At 47.6% G+C, this 21,364-nt stretch overlaps 1 protein-coding gene across 14 annotated transcripts in view; it reads left to right on the top strand.

The window, feature by feature from the left end:
• Positions 1 to 21,364, top strand: part of Efcab6 (EF-hand calcium binding domain 6) — a 225,839-nt gene that overhangs the window by 183,516 nt on the left and 20,959 nt on the right. For 13 of the 14 annotated variants that reach the window (XM_074084647.1, XM_074084646.1, XM_074084652.1 and 10 more), the window contains 2 exons: positions 5,106 to 5,301; positions 7,545 to 7,736. In XM_074084647.1, coding sequence (XP_073940748.1) covers positions 5,106 to 5,301; positions 7,545 to 7,736 — 388 coding nt within the window. Of the gene's footprint in view, positions 1 to 5,105; positions 5,302 to 7,544; positions 7,737 to 10,112; positions 11,573 to 21,364 lie in introns of those variants that run through there. The other variant, XM_074084645.1, reaches the window with a different exon arrangement.

Raw genomic sequence — 21,364 nt, 5'->3', positions numbered from 1 at the left:
CTCAGCTGTGTGGGAGGCAGAGGTAGGAGGATCACAGTAAGAAGCCTGTCTGGGCAAAAACATGAGACCCTACCTGAAAAGTACGTAAAGCAAAAGGGCTGGGACTAGGCTCAAATGGTAGAACACTCCATACCAAGTGTGAGGCACTTAAGTTCAAACCCCAGAACCACAAACAAAAAACAAAAAAAGAAAGAAAGAAAAAGAAGACGGTTCTGTGTCTGCTTCCATAGCTGCATTCCTAATTAGCAGTGCTCGTTTTGTTCACTGAATGTTCCTTGTCTAACACATCCTTATGCCACAGACGCACACTCTCGTTTCTCTTCAATTAACAATAGACTTTTTAAAAGGATTTTTTTGTTTTGGTTTTTTTTTTAGCTGAGAAGTCTCTCTTCAGTGTTGATTTTAAAACAGTCCTTCGTGTTGGGTGGTTTTCTCAAAAATATGCTTCTATTAAAGAACAGGCTTCTAAAAGCAGATTAGAAGTCCTACAGGTAGGTGGTGAGAACTGGAGGGTAGCCTTCCATGTTGTTTCTATGGGGTGCTGACCCCAGATGTCAGTACCTTTTGAATTTTTCCTTGGGGCTGGTCAGACTTTCCAGCAAATAGAGCTGTTCAGGCTGTCCAGTACAGGATGTCCTGTTAAATTCATAGTGTTAAGTATCTCCCGTGCACTACTTAGGATACATTTATACTAAAGAAAAAATTTGTTGTTTACCTGAAATTCTATTACCGGTCATTCCTTTAAGCTTGTTGTTTGTTTGTTAAACCTCGCAGCCCAACCAGAGAAGAGTGTAGGATGGGTGTGGAAGTTGAAAGGTCCCTCATGTGCAGGTCAAGTGATGCCCCAGGGCATCCAGGTTCCAACTCCGCACTCACTTCTGAAGGATAATCTCACTTGCTCCAGACTTCTAGGTCAACTTTTTGTCTTTCAACACTTTAAATATTTCTTCTTTCTCATGTGACCTCTGATAAGAAGACCAATGTAATTCTTGTCTTTGTCCTTCTCTAAGTAAGTTTGTTTTTTCTCCCCTCTGTTTTCTTTCAAGATCTTTCTTTCTATCTTTGGGTTTTCTCTAATTTTACTATGGTATACCTATTGTACATTTTTCAGTATATATCTTGCTTGGTGTTCTCTGGGCTTTATGAACCTGTGGTTTGCTGTCTAACGTTAATTCTGGAAGAGTCTCAGCTATTATTACTTCAAACATGTTTTCTTCTCCTGGTATTTCAATTAAACAGACATTTCTGGAGTGTTCCCTCAGTTCTTGAACATTCTGTCTTGTTCCTTTTCCTCATTCTTTTTTTTCAATTTGCATTTTAGTTCAGTAGGTTTCTTGTTGCGAGCAGGCGACGGTATAAAGTTGACCATCAGTCAGGCGCTAAATGAATTAACTTAAGCAGGAACTAAGTTGCTCATACACACACTTTATTGCAGGGAGTTACAACCTCACCCAATAGCGCCTCAGCCTTCCCCAAGCTGTGCTCACCTTGCGATCTGATCTTAGTCCACCAGCGGCTGGCTACAAACAGGTGCTGGCTAGTTCTCAGTCTCCATAGGCCCCCAGAACACCCAGGGAATCCGAGGGGCCGTGCGGAGAGTGGTCCACCTCGTCCGGGTCTGCTCTCCTCTGGTGTGATGCATGTTGCTGGATCGGAAGGAAATGGTGATGTTCTCGTGGCAAGTGGAGTTTAAATATTTGTAAAGGGGCGGGTTATCAGAGCTAGCTTAGGGTTGCTTCATCTGCATATTGGCACCAACTTAGGGTTGGCTGATTTGCATATTGGGCACCATATGGTATGTGTTTACATCATAGGGCTTTCAAGTGCACACAATATTATTTTCATATAGGTTTTACAGTATGTTATATTTTTATATCATTTTCAATATTTTTAATGCACAGCAAACATAATACTCATAACATTCCTACTGACATGCTTCAAGCTCGCTAATTCTGTCCAGTCTTGTCCAGTCTACTGATGAGCCTAACAGAGGCATTCTTCACTTCTATTACCCTGCTTTTGCTCTCTGGCATCTCCTTTTAATTCTTTCTTAAGAGTCTCCACCTCTCTGCTTAAGTGACCATTTGTTCTTGCATGGCATCTACCTTACCTTGTGTCCTCTACATACTAGCCACAGTGTTATAAACTCAGACATGTGTCACATCCAAGTCCTGTGGTGATGCTTGCTTGTCTCTTCCAACTGTTTTTTCCTGCTTTTTGGAATTCCCTGTGGTTTTGTTGTTGTTGAAACCTTGTGAGGTTTTATGTGAATTTGGCCAGATGTTGGGCTGTGGTTAATATCTGCCATAACTGTCAATGCCAAAGGCCACAATTTCCTCCAGTGTCCTTTCTTGGTTCCTCCTGTTTTCTCTGGTTTCCCTAGAAATGGTTTCTGAGTGAGTTTCGAGCATTATTACTTGTAACCCACATGGATAACACCAGAGCCAGGAGATGTGGGAGCATGGTACTGGGGAGGGTGCAGGCTCCGTATGATTGATGCTTGGGCCTTTTAGAGCTTCAACCTTCAGAGGTGTCTTAGCTTTTTCCTCCTGTTTAGGTAAGACAGGAAAGCTAGAGGGGCTTGGAGGTGGCTCAATGCCCTTGCTTCAGCTGGGTCTCTTCCTTTGGAAAGTGTTATAGAGCAGGCTCTGGGCAAATTTCACATGGCTTGCTTTTCCCTTCTCCTTGCCAAAATATGAGGGAATCTTTTTCAGGTCTTCACTGTGAGAACCCGGTGGAATTCCTGAAAGTAAAGCCCAGGAAACTGTGGGGCTCTGAGATGGGGCCCCCGAATGTCTCCCTCCATACTCAGCCTCTCTTGGGTTTCCTCATTACCTCTTATGTGTTCCTACCAGCTATGGCACCAAAGGCTTTTGCTCCAGAAGTACAGGTACTGACTGTGAGTCTCTGGATGTGCCTCTCTTTCCAGATTTAAGGGTGACATTTTCCTTGTGACCTGAGTTCTCTCCTAGGTTCAAGGAAAGCCATTAGTGTTCAGTTTGTTCAACTTTTTATGATTGTTAGAATGAGAGTGACACTTCTTGGTTCTATACACGTCCCCTATTCCCTCCTTCTCTTATCTTTTAATTTCTTCTTTTGCTGGAGTACTTCCCGAAGTAATTTTCTAAGAAAGGTTTGGCAGGAAGTAAATTTTCTGAATTCTTTTTTTCTGAAACTTAAAAAAAAAATTCTTCACTCAATTTATTATCTTGTTTGAGCATACCATCCTAGGGAGAAAATCATTTTCCCTTAAAATTTTGAAAGCATGGCTCCCTTATGTTCTAGCTGTGAAAAGGCCAATGCCTGTGTGTGTGTGTGTGTGTGTGTGTGTGTGTGTGTATCTGTGTGTGTGTGCATAGAGAACAGGAGGACCATTTCATCTTCAAGTGCTTATGTGTTCTCTTCCTTAAACAGGGTCTCTTCTTACTGATTCTGTTTCTATTTCCAGTTGAATAAGAATTCATACACATTCAATGAATAAATCATGGAAAATAGCAGATAAATAATTAACGAGCGATTATGAGAGAGGCTTGTTAAAACATAGTCAAGCTTAATACTTCATAAACAGCAACAAAAGCACTTGGGATTTCTGTGGCCCACCTCTCAATGTGGCTGAAACCTTAACAAGGATGTGTTACTCAGTCACTGTCTCTTCTCAAAGATCCTTGATAGCATCTCAGCTATTGCTAATTATATGCAGATTATTCTTTTCTAGATCCAAAATAGACTTTTCTAAATACTACTGAGGAGATTAGCATATGCATTTGATTTTATTACTACATTTTAATACAGCCTTGACAATTCATCCGATGATCAAACACTGCTGGTTGTCCTTTTCCTCCATGTCCCCACCACACAGGCTGACCCCACGCAGGTCTTCTGCAGCTGCGACTTGGAAAAGTGGGGCTCTTGGCTTGTTTTTTTTTCATTTTTCAGTCTTTTTTTTTTTTTTTTTTTTGAGACAGGGTCTCACCATGTAGCCCAGGCAGGTCTTGAACTTGTGATCCTTCTGCCTCCACCTCCTGAGTGCTGGGGTTGTAGGCGTGGCCATCACACCTGGCTTGTACCCTCCTCTTTAGAGGCACTGAGTCACTGGAAACTCTTCTCTCCAGCTCACCAGTGCCCATGCCATTCCACCCTGACCCTTGCAACCCATCCAGCTGGAAGAAAGTTCAGGTGCTCAAGGGCCAGTACAGCCCCAAAAAGTGAAGTTGTAGAAATGTGATCTTCGAAGACGATGAAACTGTACTCTGAATTACTTTGCACCCTCAATAAAGATGCTGTGCATTCTCAGAGAACTTTGGATTTGATCGACAGTCTGTTCTTTCAGAATCTGAAGGTAATTTGTTTCCATGTCAGAGGTGAGAGCACAACTTGTTTCTGCACAGACGTCCTGTGGAGACGCATGTCGACATGGAACTTTTCTTGGAGGAGATATTAAGCTAGATAGGTTTTGCACAGTTATTTTTGGAGAGCTTTGGGCTTGATGACTTATTTCACTGGTGCTTGGAAGACAGCACATGTTTCTCAGCTCCACTGTCCTTCCCACTGTCTCACCATCTTTACCTTTTCAAGTCCCATGGCCATGCCTCCCTGCAGGCCTCTTTAGTTAAGCCTCGACCACCACAGGAGCTGCCTATCTAGGCTCCCTGCTCTCCCACTGCTACCCACCACCCCTTGGTCTTTGACACTGCTGATGAATGTGTCCTCCGCCGGGACTGTCCCACAGTGTCCTGTCCCTGTCAAAGCACCTGTGTTTGCCCCAGTTATGAACCCAGCCACTTTTGCTTGGTGCACTGGTGTGGTGGTCAGCATCCAAAGCTCTGAGCCATGCTCTCCAGCCTCACATTGTCAGGGCAGGGCAGCTGGTGGCCCTGCCAGCGGGGGAGACCCTCGCTCACCTCTCACAGCCTTCACCTTGCTCCTTGTGGTTGCAGTATTCACACATGCCTAATATCAGCGCTAACTGGCAGGTGTGCACATCAGGGAACAGTATCTAAGCTCATTCATTCTCTCCACCCTTCTCTGTGCTCAGCAGCTATTTGTTGAATGAATAAATGATAGGTTTTTAAAATTAATATGTTCCTTTCTTTTTGGGGGAAAAGCTGGGGAATCAGTTTGCATGAAAATTCCTTCAATTACTTTGACTTCTTGAGAGCACTGGAGAGCAGTATGCTGCCCAGATCTCAGTCCAGAGAGAAAGAAGAAAGCATGACAATTGACTTCTCCACCCTGAACCCAGAGGACATTGTGCAGAGCATCCAGCAGCTGGTCGAGGGCTCCCAGCTGGCCTTGCTAAAGGTATGGCAGACTGCAAAGTGCCACATGCAAAAATGCCCCCCAGACTCCTCCTCCACAACCCCACAACCTCTGTCCATTCTCCATGCATCTGTTTATCAAGATCAGACTGTTTACTTGAGAAACGTGCATCCATTTTTGGTGTATGCAGGGCTGTCCTGATCCTGCCTCAGCATGTGTTCTTGGAGTGGTGGTGCTCAGCATTCCAGATGTGCCCAGAATGGGTGAGATGAGGGGTTCTGCAAAGAGGGCAGAGGACAGAGGCCCTGGCATGCCCAAAAGCTCTGCACAGGCACAATGGGGATGAGTCCTGCAAGGTGGCCTTGAAGAGGTCCAACGGGCGAGGCTGTGCCACAAAGACATCATCAAGATGGCCAAGAGGCTGGGGGGCACCTGAGGAATGTGGTGCATCACAGCTCACACCTATGTGGCCCCATGGATGCAGTCAAGCCCTGGTGTACAAGTGGTGCTGGGAGCTCTGAGGTGTCCCTAAAGACAGCACTTTGGGACCATGCTCCTGGCAGTTGTGGCCCCCAGTTACCCCATCCTCACCCCTGTGGGTGTCCTCCCACAGCAGCAGTGAGGAGGGAAAACACTATGTGTGTACAGAGCATGCAGGCCAAATAAATCCATGTTGATGGCTTTGTCCCCTTCTAACCAAAAGTGGCACCACATCCATAAGGATGATTCTCAAGCTGAGGTCCATTGGAGTTCTGGGAGACACCAGGGAGCACTTGGAGAAGCGTTCCTTACTCGATAAGGTTCTGAGCAAGAGAGCGAGACTCTGGCAGAGAACATGGGAGGTGGGTTAGAGGGAGAAGGTAGGGCAGGAAGGAGAGGAAGGAGTGAGGCCATCTTGGGTGGACGTTGGAGAGGACACCAGACATGAGTGCATTGCTTCATGTCATGGTGGATGCCTCACACATATCTTGTTTCTGAAATGACAATGCCTCATAGTCATGCAGTGTTTTGTAGATTTCAAGATTCTTGCACCTGCCCTGTGGCTTGGCAGGCTGAGTTTCCACACGACTCCAAAGAGGTGCAGATCTTGTGTCTGGAGCCATGGACCCATCATCACTCTTAGGTGTGATTTTCACCACACCACATGCTCTCTAATGGCCTCGTGCACAACTGCACAGTGTGCCATGTTTATTTTTATGACAGTTCTCCTTGGCATGCAACGAGACCACTGTGTGCCAAGTACCTGCATAGGTGTGTTTTCCAGTGGACTGACTAAGCCTCACAGCTACCCTGAGTTAAGTCCACCCTCATAGCGAAGGAGGGAAGTCCAGAGAGGTCAAGGACTTGTGAGCAATGGAGCCCAGGTCAAAGATCAATCCCTGACCCCAGAGCCAGGATCTTCCCAATGTTCACTGCTGCCTCATATTACCGGGACTCTGTGGTATTAAAGGTTAATTTGGCTACACATACACCACACTCCAGGGTGCGCCTAATTAGCCAGAATGAAAGTAACTGCAAGGGAGATTGGCTTGAAGTTTTCAGGCACGTTAAATTCTTACTTAAAAAAAAGATTGTAATCTACCACTTGATACAGATTTCCTAGTGCAATAAAAATGAATGATTCTGTTTCAACAGATGGAAAAATGTGCATTCTTTTTATAGCACGCTTTTGCACTTTCTTAGTTTGACTCTGAACTGCCAGATTCAGTTTGCAGCATGGATCCCCACCCCTCCAGCACAGGCCCAGTCCATGGCTCTTCTCCCAATGCAAGGCCACTCAGGCTGTGGCCAAGGGTCCAAAAGTACAGCAGTCTCCATGTAAAAGCCTAGATGAGGGAGCAGTCCCCTCCTAGGCTTGCCAAGCCGGATGCCTGCCCAGGACCCTCCCTATTCCCTGGGCTCTCTTGGCCTCATGCTACAAGTCACTCATGTTGAAAAGAAGCTGGAAGTCAATGGTAGAGGGACCCTGTGCGAGCCGCCTTCTCCATCCCCTGTACAGTGGGAGCGGGGAGAGGTTCCATCAGGTTCTGGGTGCCTGGAGCCAGGGCTCATCTCAGCCTCTTCCTCACGTTCCAACGGGAGTGAGTAAGGCGAATTTCCTCTGGCGCTCAGAGCTCTCCTAGTGCACACATGTCCTCCACCAATAAGCAATCCAGAATTTACACGGGACTTCCATATACTCCATTTCATCTGCATTCAGCAGAAATTATACCTACGGAAATAACCTTTCGAAATATTTGCTTGGCAGTCACATTTGCCATCTTTTTTTTCTTTTGTGTTTTCAGGCGTTTTCTGCTGTGGATAAAGAAGACACAGGGTTCATTAAGGCTGCCGAATTTGGACAAGTCCTCAAGGATTTCTGTCACAAGCTGACCGATAATCAGTACCATTATTTCTTGAGGAAAGCAAGACTTCATCTAATGCCCTGCATACATTGGAAGTATTTTCTCCAGAACTTTGGCTCTTTCCTTGAGGAGGTAAGGCATCTGCAGCACATAAGCATCTCTTTGTGAAAAGGAGCTAAAATTAGTTTTTACAAAATGGGTAATTGATTAAAACCACATCAGATAAATTGGCAATCACTTCATGTAATTAGCTCATTCTAAATGAAAAATTGGTATAAATTCTTACAGTATTAGAAGGTGAACATGTCCTCTGCTTTGTTGGAAAGATTCCATTTTATTTTATTTTATTTTATTTTCAAAGAGGTCTGAGAGCTTGCTTTTGTCTGGTTATTAGATTCTAAGGAATCTTAGATCCCAGTAGATGATCCAGTGTCAGAGAGGTGAGGCCCACTGTGCTAGGCCCTAGGCTGTGTCTCAGCAGAGGTGAATGTGGAGGAAGTGGGTTTCTGATAGAGGCATGCACGGAAGGAGAAAATTCCCTGGAAAGCCAGGGAAGGCTTCCTGGAGGAGGGCAGCTGACCATAGGCTCTTCTCTTTCTTCTTCCTGGACAATCTGGTGTCTGCACAAGCTGTTTCTCCTCTCTGCACACAAACAGACCAGCATTGTTAGCACAGTTAGGTCTAACTCAGACCACACCTCTGTCTTTGATCACCATTCCATGCTGCTGAGGGAGCAAGGACACTCAGATGCCTGGTCCCTGCCTTCATGAAAGGGAAGAGAAAATAAATGTGAAAAATTCAAAATACAATGCTGCAGCTGAATCACCAGAGACTTGTACCTGACCGTATTTAACACTCCCCTGTGGCTCACGTCTAACCATGTGATTAAACACCCAAGTTCATCAGTTCTCAGTCACGTGTCTAAAACGTCCCTGGAAAAAGATCAGCAGAGTGACGGTCTGACCCTTCTCAAGGCTTGAGATTAGTAACCGTAGCAGCAGTGAATGCCAGGGTCCTCCTGGGCCCACTGCTGTTCCCAGGCCTGTCTACATGGAGTGACACCTGAGGCTCGAGCTATTTACACCCCTGCTGAATAGATGAGGACACTGGCACAGAGACGCCCATCAGCCATGCACCAGGGCTTCTGATGGGCACAGCCCAGCAGCATAGCAACTTTTGTCCCACTGATCCTTAGTAAGGTCAGGTACTTGACAGGCTGCCAGCTGTCCTGGTTCTGCATCTGCAAATCGCCTGCAAAGGTTGCAGTATTGTTTGCCATGGGAGTGGCCTATGACATGTCTCTGCTCTTTTTTACCGTGACCCTCACTATTTTTTAGTGATTATACTTTCATGATTTTAAAAGAATTACATACTTATTGTGGAAACTGGAAAATGCAGGGAAGACAGAAAAGAAATTGGTCATGTCCCCCCACAATGATGGTGTGATGGGAACAACCATAAGCCCCATGCAGTGAGCACTGCCCCGCTGTGTCCCGTCCATGGATCTGCCATGGCACCGTTCAGATGGAATGGATGGGCCAGGTCCAGAGAGTCACTGACCATGTCACCTCCCCTGGAGCAGCAAGGCGGGCTCAGCTTTAGAACTGGTGCCACACCAAAGTTCACTTCTTTGTATCTTCAGTTTTTCTTTCTACAGCGCAATGTAATTGGGTCTCTTGTTTTTTTTCACTTGTTAGATTGTCTCATGTCACTTAAAGATTTTCCAAACATCCAGCAAAATGTCTACACAACATTCTACCAGCTCCCTTATTTTTAAACATTTAGATATTTTTCCTAGTTTACAATTTTCCCTGCAGAAAATATTTTATATGTATATCTATATTCACATTTTAAACAATCTAAGAAATAAAATAACTGGGAGTCAAAGGATAGGAATCTTTTTATTGATTTTGAAAGGTGTTTTTAAATAATTTTTTCTATTGGGTTGAATCATATGAAGTCACCATTTTTAAAGTCATGAATGATTGAAGATTGACAATCCATATGGCTTAGTCTAATATTTGCAGGAGTCATTTTGTCTATTGTACGCTATTTTGAATGTGCTGATAACTTTGAAGAGGAGAATCGAAGTCCTCCTAGGGACAGCCATGTGGACATTTAGTTCCTTTCCACCCCTTCCACATAGGTCTTGGGGAGGGTGATGAGCAGACAGGACATGCTGTTGAGTTTGGGGATTTTCTGGACTCCCACTAGTCTTTTTTTAATGAATACTCTTTCTCTTCATTAAAACGATATGTGCCTATATAGAGTTAAAACTGAATGATAGTGAAAGGGCTGGGCCTGCCCCAAAGCCATCCTTCCCACAGATAGTCACTAATAGGCCTTGTTTGCCGACTTGCCAATGTGACAGGTGAGGTCACAGCCTTCTCACCCCAGCTCCGGTGCCCTGGCTGGCTCTCTCATGGCTCTCTGTGGCCTTCCCATTCCCTGTGACAGCCCTGATGGACCCCAGTTTTCATTTGCCCCTATGTGTGGATTTCCTTCCAGGTGTGTTCTTTCATTGTTTGGATCCTTTGTCCTGTCTACCAGCGTGTGTTTCCTGTGGGCCTGCAAGTACCAGGCACTGACCAGGTGCCAGGCCCAGTAACAAACAAGCAGACATGGTCCCTGCCTTCCAGAGACCTCCATTTCAGCCAGCCAGAAGACAAGGAATGACTTATAGATAAGATGTAGATTCCAGAGCATGTTAAAAAACATAGCAGGCTGTACAGCCACACAGGGGGCCTGTCTGGGAGAAAGGTAAAGGACATCTAGGAGAGCAGCTGAACCCCAGGTCTAGATCGGGGCACATAGGTAGGTTTGAGCTGTGTGTTCCTTTACTCTGCCTGCCATGAACATGAGGGTGGACATGAGGTACGCAGGTGAGGCTGTCAGAGGGGGGCAAGGCAATGAGGCGCCTCAGGGACCTCCTAAAGACTCACCAAGTCATATGGGAGAATCTGGCCTACTCAGGCTACTACCACAAAATACCCATGAAGGATCTGGATGTGGAGGAGGCAGGTAGGGCCACACCTCATCCACCTGCAGTCTTGCCTTGGAATGCCACAGCCACCCTTGCATAGAAGGACAAACATCGTCAGTGCTGTACCTGTGCAGTCAGGTCCCCTTGCACCAACTATGACCTGATACCTGACCCAAGGAGTCACCTTTGCCTCTGGAAGCACCTGCCCAGCTTCCCGTGCGAGAGTTAAGAGGAGGATGGGAGGTGTGATCAGAGACCGAGCACCATGATGAGATGGGTACCAGGCCCAGGTGAACCAAAAGCATTTCCCAGGAGGACAAACTGAGCTGAAAGGACAACGAGGCCCACGTGAAGGGTGACCTCAACAGTCTGGTCATCAGGAGCCACAGCGCACATGGGGTTTTCTTCTATCCCGTTTATCTGCCAGTGGGAGCAGGAGGTGGGAGTGGGATAGACCAGGTCCTTACCCACAAAGAAAGCTTCTTGCTCTGGGCCAAGAAGACCAGTTGGCGGCTCCTGAGCCAGGAGTGTGGCTCTTGTGAGGGTGGCTGGAATGGCAGGAGACTTCATCTCAAAATCTTCTGAACTTTAATCTTGTGATATTTAATAGAAGAGAGGAGAAGTAACAAGTAATAGGAGGTGTCAGTGCATCGTCCTTAAGCTCATTAAAGATGATACCAGTCATCCTTTCCCTCTAGGGGACACAGAGGAGACAAGTAATTAAAAAGAGATTACCAAAAAGTAATTAAGACGGTCGGCACCTCGCTCGCTAGGGAGGCTCACAAAGAGTAATCCCTAGCCCATTGACTCCATTCTTGGAAAAGGGAAAAGTGGAATTGTGCTTAAGACCTCGAGTCTTAAAACCCCAAGTGGATCGAAGTACACAGAACAAGATGACAATTTTACACCTGCTCACAATCTATCATATTGAGTGTACCTCAAAAACTGTCCTCAAAAACTTTCATTGATCTCTTATTGTGTGCCTTTCCCTGGCAGGCACTGCATATGTCCCCATCTCAGGTCCCAACTCTGCCCTGCTGCTATCTCCTGTGCTCTTTCAGCCTCCTGAAGCACCACTTGAGTCAGACACATTTCTGAAAGTGCAGAGCCCAGGCACTGGCCAGTGAAGATCAGCCCTCGGCAGGCCCGTAGGACTGTGCACAGCACGCTGAGTGAGAGCCTGTGTATGGATGGGAAGGTGAAGGTGACTATAGTCTCTGCAGACAGGAGCCAGGCCTGCGTCCCTCACCACCTGGGACCTGCCATACTTCGTGCAGGATGAGAAGCACGGGCCTCCACAGCATGAAGAAGAGGGACAAGGTGTTAGAGCTGCAGCACTGCCTGGGGCTTGGCAGAATAGAAGAAGAGGACCAGCACCAGATGCCAGCACGAGGCCCTGGTGACTTCTTCAAGCCACGTGGAAGTGCGTCTGCCCTCCTCAGCCAGACTCCCTCTTGCTTCCAGGAGAACATTCTACAATCCAAGTGCTCAGTGTAAAAGATCAAGTATCAGCTTGCTTTTAGAAAAGCTCTCCTGTTTAACATTTCTGTTAAATTTTAGATGGCAATTTCAGTATCTTCTGTGAATATAAAAATAACACTCAGTGCAGAAATTGAAAATTTAAAAGATGTGGAAATCTATATGAAATCTTCCCACTTTATTACCATGGAAATAATGGAATTCTTAATGAAACACATGCTTATTCAATGCAGAGTCGTGATTTTTGTCACATTCAGGCAAGCAGAGAGCCAATGCGACCTCCTCTTACTTTGTATTTATAATGTATATATGATCTTTAAAGTCATTTCCTTACCTGTTAAATAACTCAAGATTATTTTCCTTGCAAGAGAGAATTTTAAGAATGTAGCTTTCAACCAAAGAGACTGTAAAGCCCATCAGAATGTTTGCAATTTTTATGAACGTCATATTTTTATTAGTTGCCATATTATATTGGTGTCACCTTTATTTATACTTCCTTTTACGATGTCCATGTATTTTTAATGAATGTGGTAAAGAATGGGGAAGTGTCCTTTTCAGGAGAGGCACTAAGATTGTTGGAAATAAACGTCATGTGTTATTAAGACATTATTACTCCTGCTCCTGATGGCAAGAGCAGCTGGGGCTTCTTGTGACTTCAGTGACGTCAACTTCATGCATTCCTCTGGGTTCTACACACTTGTTAACGCAGCATTTACTGCCCACTGAAGATGTGGCAAGTTGTGAGGGGTGGCCTCTCTGGGTGGCCTTGGTGACAGCATAGGGCCAGGGACCTCCTGTCCCACTGTATTTAAGGGAAGGTAACCAATGCTCTCGCAGCCTTGAGTGCCAGCAGCAGCCCAGCAGGGCCTATTGGTGGTGTGTGGCAATCCAGGGGAGCCAAGTAGACAGCTTGCCTCCACCTCTCCTCTTGGGCCTGGGGGTGGTGAGCTGACTGCCCTGATGGTGGGAGCCCTGACATTTTGGCACAGAGGACATCTGCTTCCTCTGAGCCTCAGCATGTACATAGGCCCAGTACTGCCCCAATATCTGTGTAAAGCCAGCAAGTAACAGAAATGACATCATCACGGAAGACCAGCAGCAAGGTGGTGCAGACTGCTGGAGGTGGCTTGTCACTTGGCACTGTGCACAGGTGTTCTCTCCAGGTTAGAAGACTCTCTCATATCCAGGCTGGTTACAGTGGCACTGTACCATCTCCCCACATGTGTCTTGAGTCACACTGCACCAGAAGCTTCCTTTTGAGAAGAGGTATACATCCAGTTTCCAGCAGTGTGGGCAGTCTAGGAACTGGGCAGAGGTGATGCCACAAGCAGGCCAAAGGTGGCCATCAGAGGGAGAGTGGCTTAGTATCTGATGCCTCTCACAGAAATATGCAGGCCATCACACCAGGCTTGCTTCCACCTAACCCCTGTGGACAGCGGCTGTGGTTCCCCCTTACCCACTGGAGAGACCTCTTTCACACACAGCTGTTTCCAGCAGAAGCCAGGGCTGTCAGCAGCCAGCGAGGTCTGGGGAAAGCACGCCTGAGCTGAGTTGATTCGCATAGTTGAATGTTCTCACCTCCAAATTCCCTGTGCTCCTTGAGACCAGTCTTTTCACTACCTTTGTGGGTCTCTGCTGCAGACACTCCCACAGTTCTTCAGTGGTAGACGCCAGCCAGGCTCCTGCACTGCCTGGAGGAGGCCAGGGCAGGTGCTCCCCATGCTGTGCCTGTCACAGTTCTCCAAATGGTTTTGCCAACCTTCTCTCCTGAGACTGGTTTGGGACCCTTTCTTGGTTCCCCGCCTCAGTGGAACACTGCCCGTGTGTCCTGAGCAAGTAGACTGTGGCACAGCGGCCCAGGATCCTGTTCACTTGGTCTCCAGAGCCTTGGCAGAAGTCTTTGGATGGATTAAGCACCAGCACTGATAGGCACCAGTGATTCCGACAGGCCGTGATCATGTCAGGAAGCCATGAGCCAGCTCAGGAAATTGTCCCAGGGAAGCCCTGCCAAGAAAAGCCAAGATGCAGTGTCCCTGCCACCTTCTCATCATAGGTGGGGCTGGACCTCACAGTCCAGCTCTGCGTGCTCTGGCTGGGGGTCCACGTTAGGCTGGAAGAATCTTCACGTTCAGCATCTGGCAAATGTGAGTGGCTCTGGGCAGCCCTGGGGTCCAGGCTTCTGGGGAATGGGAGGTATACTCACTGCTTTCCATGGGGTGGTCAGTGTGCCACACAAATGGCTATGGCCATTCATGAACTAACCAGAAAATTCCATCTCTTGGCTTGTGCAAAAGCCTGAATTTGAGTGATTTCTGCCAAGGTATTAAGAGGGACTAGTCACCTTTTTGATGATTGTGCCTGCCCAGTTTTAGTCCCCTTCATGTCACCCACAGTCAGATATCATAGTGAAAATAATGGCCAAGGCTAGGCATCACGGCCAACACTGGTAATCCCAGCACTCAGGAGACCAAGGCGGGAGGATCACTAGTTCGAGGCCAGCCTAGTCTACATAGTAAGACCTGGTCTGAAATCAACAACGACAAAATAATAGCTGATTGGCATCCAGCATGTGCTGTGAGCCAGCCACTTTTTAGATGTTCTCCGTACATCAGTTGCCAGTCCTCATAACAGACCTCTGAGGTGAGGGTGCTATCATCAGCTCCATTTGCAGAGGAGGAAACCAAGGTTCAAAGAAGTTCCAGCAACCTTCCTGGCCACACAGCTGGAAATTCATGAGCTGGGATTAGGATCCCACAACCCCAGGGCTCAGGCCCTCAGCTTTCTTCCTGCTCTGTTGCAGTGTCTGCGTCAAGGAACTCTCACTGGGATTAAGGAGCGTTGCATGGCGCCTGGCAAGCAGCACAAATGTTCAGATTCCTTGTTGTTTCTACTACGCTTAATGCTTAGTAATGATGTGATTAAATGGTGGACAATTTATTTGGGTAGAAGAATTTATTTTAACAGTTTCATAAATGACTTCACTCAGGAGTTTATTGAATCATTAAAGGGTCAAAAGGGTGGCTTCATTGTTTTACTTTTATTTCCCTGCAATTTTATGGCAATTTTATGCTACCAAAGGATTTGTGAATTAGATGTTTGCAAAGGTCTCAGCACATGTTCTTTGTGGATGGCAAGCTGTGTGACAGAGGTGAACTACAGAGCTGGGAGGAGGAGGAGAAAGAGGAGGAGGGGAGGCGGGAGGAGGAGGATCCCCCCCCCCCCACAGGTGGGGAAGGCTGATAGGAGGAGCTTTCTGAAGAGCTGAGTTGGGAAGGAGCAGCTCAGGTGGCTTTTGGGAGACAGAGCCTCGTGGTGGACAGAGAAGCAGTGTGTGCAGAGCCCCAGAGTCTAGGGAAGCAGCACACTATGAGTGTGGCCAGGTCCTGGGGAGAACCAGAGGGAAGGTCATGGTGAAGGGTCCTGTGCAGAGGCTGCAGGACAGGCCTGGCGAATGGTCTGCTTCATCCTTCTTGCCTTGTTCAGCAGGCATCTCTGAACGTCCACTTCTCTAGGACAGAGGTTTGGGTGTCTGTCACTCATTGCCCTGTTTGGACTGCTTGGAGTGGTGCCGGGCACCCAGCAGCCCTCTGTCTGTGTTTCTGAGTCCCTGGATTCTTGTTCCAAAGTAGGCCCTTCTGTTCTCGTGCATGGCAGGTGGTGGGAATTGAGATGGAAGTGAAAGAGCCTGGCTTTGGAGTGGGACCCCTTGAGCTCCATCACTGGCTGGGGTAGGCTGGGGCAGCAGCAAGTCCTGCCTGTTGGAGCCCAGTTCCTCAGCTTTGCCTGTAAAAGAGCCACTCCCACCACAGGGCTCATGTGAGGATGGGAGAAGATGCTCTGTGGCCCAGGGCAGTCAGGTGGTCACCAGCCCTGCTGGGCCAGCTCTCATCTAGCATTGATTGACTTGATTTATGGTATTTCTAATACCCAATGGAGCCTTCAGATTTGTCACTGCTCAGGAGGAGTTCTTGCATGACAACAGACCAGGGAACCTGGTGGTGTTCAGTGGCACTGCCTCACCTGTGCAGACGGGGCACCACAGGCTCAACCTCCAGTGGGTGGCTCCCCCTCCCCCGGGACGTGTGCAGCTCCAGCCTGGGGCTGCGGCTTCCAAGCCTGAGCCTGGATCTGGTGGTCCAGGTCTGCAACAGCAGCTCCCCAACAGGGCTCCAGCTCCATTTTCATCTGGATTTTTAAATATTCCATCTTTTTTTTTTTGACAGGCAGTTTTGCTGCTGTTGTTATTTTTAGCATTCATTTATTCACTGTAAATACAAATGAAGATACAGTACAATTAATTTCTTTGCTAATCAAAATATTTGATCAAATGAAGCAATTTTTCAATTCTTAGAACTAATTACACTGTTCTCTAAAGGGAAATGGAGGGAATCTTTACTGAATATTTCTAATTAGGATTTTTTGCTACCTGCTGAGTTCTTGTTCTATATGAAGTTTCAGGGGTTTTTTTCCCCCTCCCATAAGGAATCATGGGAAAAAAACCATGTAGTTGTCTTCCCTATGAAGTCACAGCAAAGCTGACTATGTGAAGTGTGTAGCCTGATGAGCTAATTGCAACCTTCAGAATAGTTAAATTAATAACCTGGAGCTGGAATGGGCCGTGCTGAGCCGCCTTGTCTCAACATGTCACTCTCAGGCAGGGAACTGGCACCTCTGACCCACACTGGAGAGCCACCGACCACCCATTGTCAAGGGACATTGACGGTCCATGCGCTGCCTGTGCCAAGTCAACTTCTTTCCTCTCTATCCCAAGCTTATCCTCTTTCACTGCTTACTAGTTAGAAACTTGGAACTGTACCAGTCAAACATTGCTGTGTAACACTGCAAGACCTCAGAGGCACAGAGCCAGCACTGACTCAGCCTTCACCTCTGAGGGTGACTGAGCAAGGCTGGGCTCAGCTCTGGGTGGCTGGACTGGGTCACCCCCACTCCATGCTGCTCTAGTTCCTCCTTCTTGTGCCACTTCAATAGCCAGGGCATATTCATCTCAAGGTCACAGCCTAGATGCAACAGGGCTTGCCCAGTTACACAGTGCTAAGTCTTTGGTCACAGTATATACACCATCCCCAGCTTCGCATTTTTCAAACTATACGGTCTCAGTAGAAACTGTACTTTGTTTTTGTTTTGTTTTGTTTTGTTTTATTATTCATATGTGCATACAAGGCTTGGGTCATTTCTCCCCCCTACCTCCACCCCCTCCCTAACCCCCCACTCCGCCCCCTCCTTCTCCCCCAACCCCTCAATACCCAGCATAAACTATTTTGCCCTTATCTCTAATTTTGTTGTAGAGAGAGTATAAGCAATAATAGGAAGGAACAAGGGTTTTTACTGGTTGAGATAAGGATAGCAATACAGGGAGTTGACTTACATTAATTTCCTGTGTGTGTGTGTTACCTTCTAGGTTAATTCTTTTTGATCTAACCTTTTCTCTAGTTCCTGGTCCCCTTCTCCTATTGGCCTCAGTTGCTTTTAAGGTATCTGCTTTAGTTTCTCTGCGGAGGGCAATAAATGCTAGCTAGTTTTTTAGGTGTCTTACCTATCCTCACCCCTCCCTTGTGTGCTCTCGCTTTTATCATGTGCTCAAAGTCCAATCCCCTTGTTGTGTTTGCCCTTGATCTAATGTCCACATATGAGGGAGAACATACGATTTTTGGACTTTTGGGCCAGGCTAACCTCACTCAGAATGATGTTTTCCAATTCCATCCATTTACCAGCAAATGATAACATTTTGTTCTTCTTCATGGCTGCATAAAATTCCATTGTGTATAGATACCACATTTTCTTAATCCATTCGTCAGTAGTGGGGCATCTTGACTGAGAAACTGTACTTTGAATTTTGAATTTGGATCTTTGCCTGGGCTAGTGATATAAGGTACCGTCTTCTCTCATTCTACTGGGTGGTGGCAGCGAGCCACAGCTCCGTCGGCCCCAGGATCACAAGGGGAAACCATGAGTCTCAGCCTTGCACTGTGTTGCTAGGCTGTGAGGTTTCAGTTTGCAATAGCTTTATCAGGATGTAACCCCATCCAATGTTGAGGGGTGTCCGCCTTACTGGCATTTCATTGGCCAGAGCCAGGTAGCTAAATCCACATAAGAGGGGTGGGAAAGAATTCACTCCTCTTCAGTGGAGAGGCTACAGAGTCACACGGCAAAGGGTGTGGTTCAAGGCCAGGTGAAGAAAGGAGACTGGAGCAGAGCACAATGTGTTGTGGCTGCATGGCTCTCGGTTGTGTTCTCTCCTCCCTGCCTTCTGCAGAAGTGGTTTAGAATACAATCTGATGGAAAACTGGTTTAAGTCAACCAAGACCGGGGCCAGATGTAGCCTGTTGACAGGATACTGGAAGGCTCTTTGCTGGAATCACCACCCCATTAAAGCTGCTGCTAAAAGTGTGCACAGAAGTGTGAACTGTGAACTAACGCCTCGGGCTTGGAGAACCAAGCTGGTTTCACTCTCAGCTTGGTGCTGGCTCCTGCTGTGGTGTGAAGTGAATAAGCAAACTTGTCACTTAGCACTTTGTCCACCTCCAATGTGTGTCCCCTGAGCAGAGCCCCGTCCACCCATCTCTGTCACAGAACTGGGGAGCAATGTGCCTTCATGCAGTGGACAGCACTCCCAGCGTGTACCGCTTTGCCTGGCCTGATTGCTGCAGGGTTGGCCTCTTGAGTCAGTGTGATTGTTGCCTCTTTACAGCTGGATAACCTGGGCTCAGAGAAGTGACAGTACATGCTCAGCCAGCTAGAAGCAAGGAGACAGCAGAGGAGATCCTGGGCTGGAATCTTAGCCACTGCTCCAGCTGACACTCCTGCTGCCCACAGCCCAAGGCAGCTGGTCCAGGAAGACCATTCTGTGGGGCGCCATTGTGTACCTGGGCTCCTGTGGATGGAGCCAAGTCTCAGATCAGGCTTCTGCCTTAGACATGGCTGCCTGCTCCTTGGCAGGGTGGTTTGGACTACAGGCAGCAGGTTGTTTGATACCAGCCTGCCTCTGCCCACCACTCAGCTATGGTGGAGATGGAGTCAGCCAGGCATGGGCTCAGACCCATGCCAGTCTGACTTGACTCTGGTAAAACCTCTGCAATAATAACCAGCAGCAGCAACAGCAAGAATGGTGGGCTTCAGCTGACCACTTCCCTAGCAGCATTCTGGTGAGTCCCAAGGCTGCCTAGGGACTTTCCCATGAGGGACGGGAGGTGTCTTGGAAGTATATATCACCTGTGGTCATGAGAAAAGGGCAGGACAGAGCCCTGAGCTATTGGTGGGTTGTCCTAGCCTTCCAGGCCCATCTGGTCCCTGGCTGAGCCCTGCCACACAGGAGGAGACTGTGCTGGGATACCCCTCCCATAGGGCACCCCCTCCAGTCTGGCAGGCCACCTCACAAGCTCACAGGGTGAGGTGCTGCCAGAGGGCCCACCATGGCTGGAGTCCCATCACTGAGGCTGCCTGCAGGGCACTTCCCAGGGTCTTAATCTGCAGACAGAGTCTAAGTCCCCAGGTTGCAGAAGACATCAGGCTGCAGGAGGGAGCGCAATAGAGGGGCTAGTGCACAACACAGAGACCACAAATGAATTCTGATTCAGACCTCTGCTCTCCTCCCTTTGACACCCACCCCTGTATGCCTGGGTTACTTCCCTCTGACTACACTTGCTAGGTAGGTCTACTATTGAGTCACACCTCCAGCCCTTTTTGCTCTATTATTTTGGAGGTAGGGTCTTGCTTTTTGCCCAAGCTGGCCTGGACCAAGATCTTCCTATTTTATGCTTTCCATGTAGCTGAAATGACAGGTCTCTGCTGCCACACTCAGCTTTTTCTCTGTTAAGATAGGGTATCAGGAACTTCTTGCACAGGCTGGCTTGGAACCGTAATCCTCCTACCTCAGACTCCCAAGTAGCTAAGATTATGGGTGTGAACTATCAGCACCCAGCTGAGTGCATGAAGTTTTGAAAGTTTCCAGAAGCAGTCAGTGCTCCTCTGTTAGATGAGAGCTGCAGTGGAAAAGCATGAGGTGCCAGGTCTGTGTCCTCTTCCAGTGACAGTGTTGACAAATCTGTCCTGGCACCTGGAGCCTCCCCAGAGTCCTTCTGCTCTTGCTGCGAGGCTCCATCCTGAGGGACCTGTCCTGTCACTTGCCTCTGATGACAGAGGCGTATTTCTGATCAAGAGGATCATTTCTTCTCCTTACAGAAGGAACATGATCTCTCCCACTCAGACAGAGTCATCAAGGGAGCAGTGCTAGGGACTCAAAGCACTGCTCCAGGAGCTATCTGCTCTTCTCCAGTGCTCTGGGCACAGGGCAAGGCTGGGGGCTGAGCAACTTTGCTGAGCCGAAAAGCTGCAGAGTGGGAGCCAGTACCCAAGAGCCCAGTGGCTCAGAGCACATTGCTGGTTGGAAGCCTTGGGCTTAGCCATCTATGACTTGCGCATTCTCTGGGTGACTGGGGCTGGGGGAGTAGGGTTGCGTGCTCACCAGGGCCTGAGTATCTCAGGCCATGGCTTGTCCCTTGTGCACACAGTATGACAGCAGTGGCCCCTGCAGGTAAGGTTCTCAGCAACCTTTCTTTGTGCCTTTTTGTCGTTTCTAAATGACCTGCTGTGAACTTGCAGCATTTACTTTGCGAACAGGAAAAGCACGTCTCCATCATGTACAAAGCTTGTGGAATGAAGGCAGGTTGGTCACCTGTGATTTTCCCCCTTCTCACACTGGCCCCTTTGCCTCTCCTCTGACAGCACTTGTGGGCATCTCTCTGCCTCTCCTCCACTCCCAGCCTGGTAAGGGTGGGAGGCATCACTGTCATAATGTCCTGGACTCTAGCTGCAGCTCTCCACTTATGGAGGGATGCAGTAGTTTGCAGACCAGAAGCCAGGATGGAATGCAAGCATGCTCCTTGTTGGTTCTGTGACTTCAGGTGATTGTGCTCTCCCTTACCCTCCCATCCCTCAGCATATTGGGAAGGACACGGCCTACCGTGATTTAGAATGTTTCAAGTAATAATATCAGGGACATACAATATTTTATTTTGCCATTCTGCCAATATTGGACATCCATGTTATTGCTAATACTGTTTTTATAAATTTTGCTAAAATGCTGTAATGTCATGTCTTCCCTTAAGCAGAATCCTAAAACAGGAGACACTAAGTTCAGGTATAGGAACTTCTTATGGCTCCAGAAACCTTGTTCCACTTTCCAGCACCAATATTACCAAAGTCTGCCAGTTTCTTAAAACAGAATCTTACCAAAATTATAATTTCCATGGCTGTGCATCCTGACAAACAGTAGACCCAG

The sequence above is a fragment of the Castor canadensis genome, chromosome 8, assembly GCF_047511655.1.
Source record: "Castor canadensis chromosome 8, mCasCan1.hap1v2, whole genome shotgun sequence".
NCBI lineage: Eukaryota > Metazoa > Chordata > Mammalia > Rodentia > Castoridae > Castor > Castor canadensis.
This window is presented reverse-complemented; position numbering and strand designations above follow the sequence as displayed.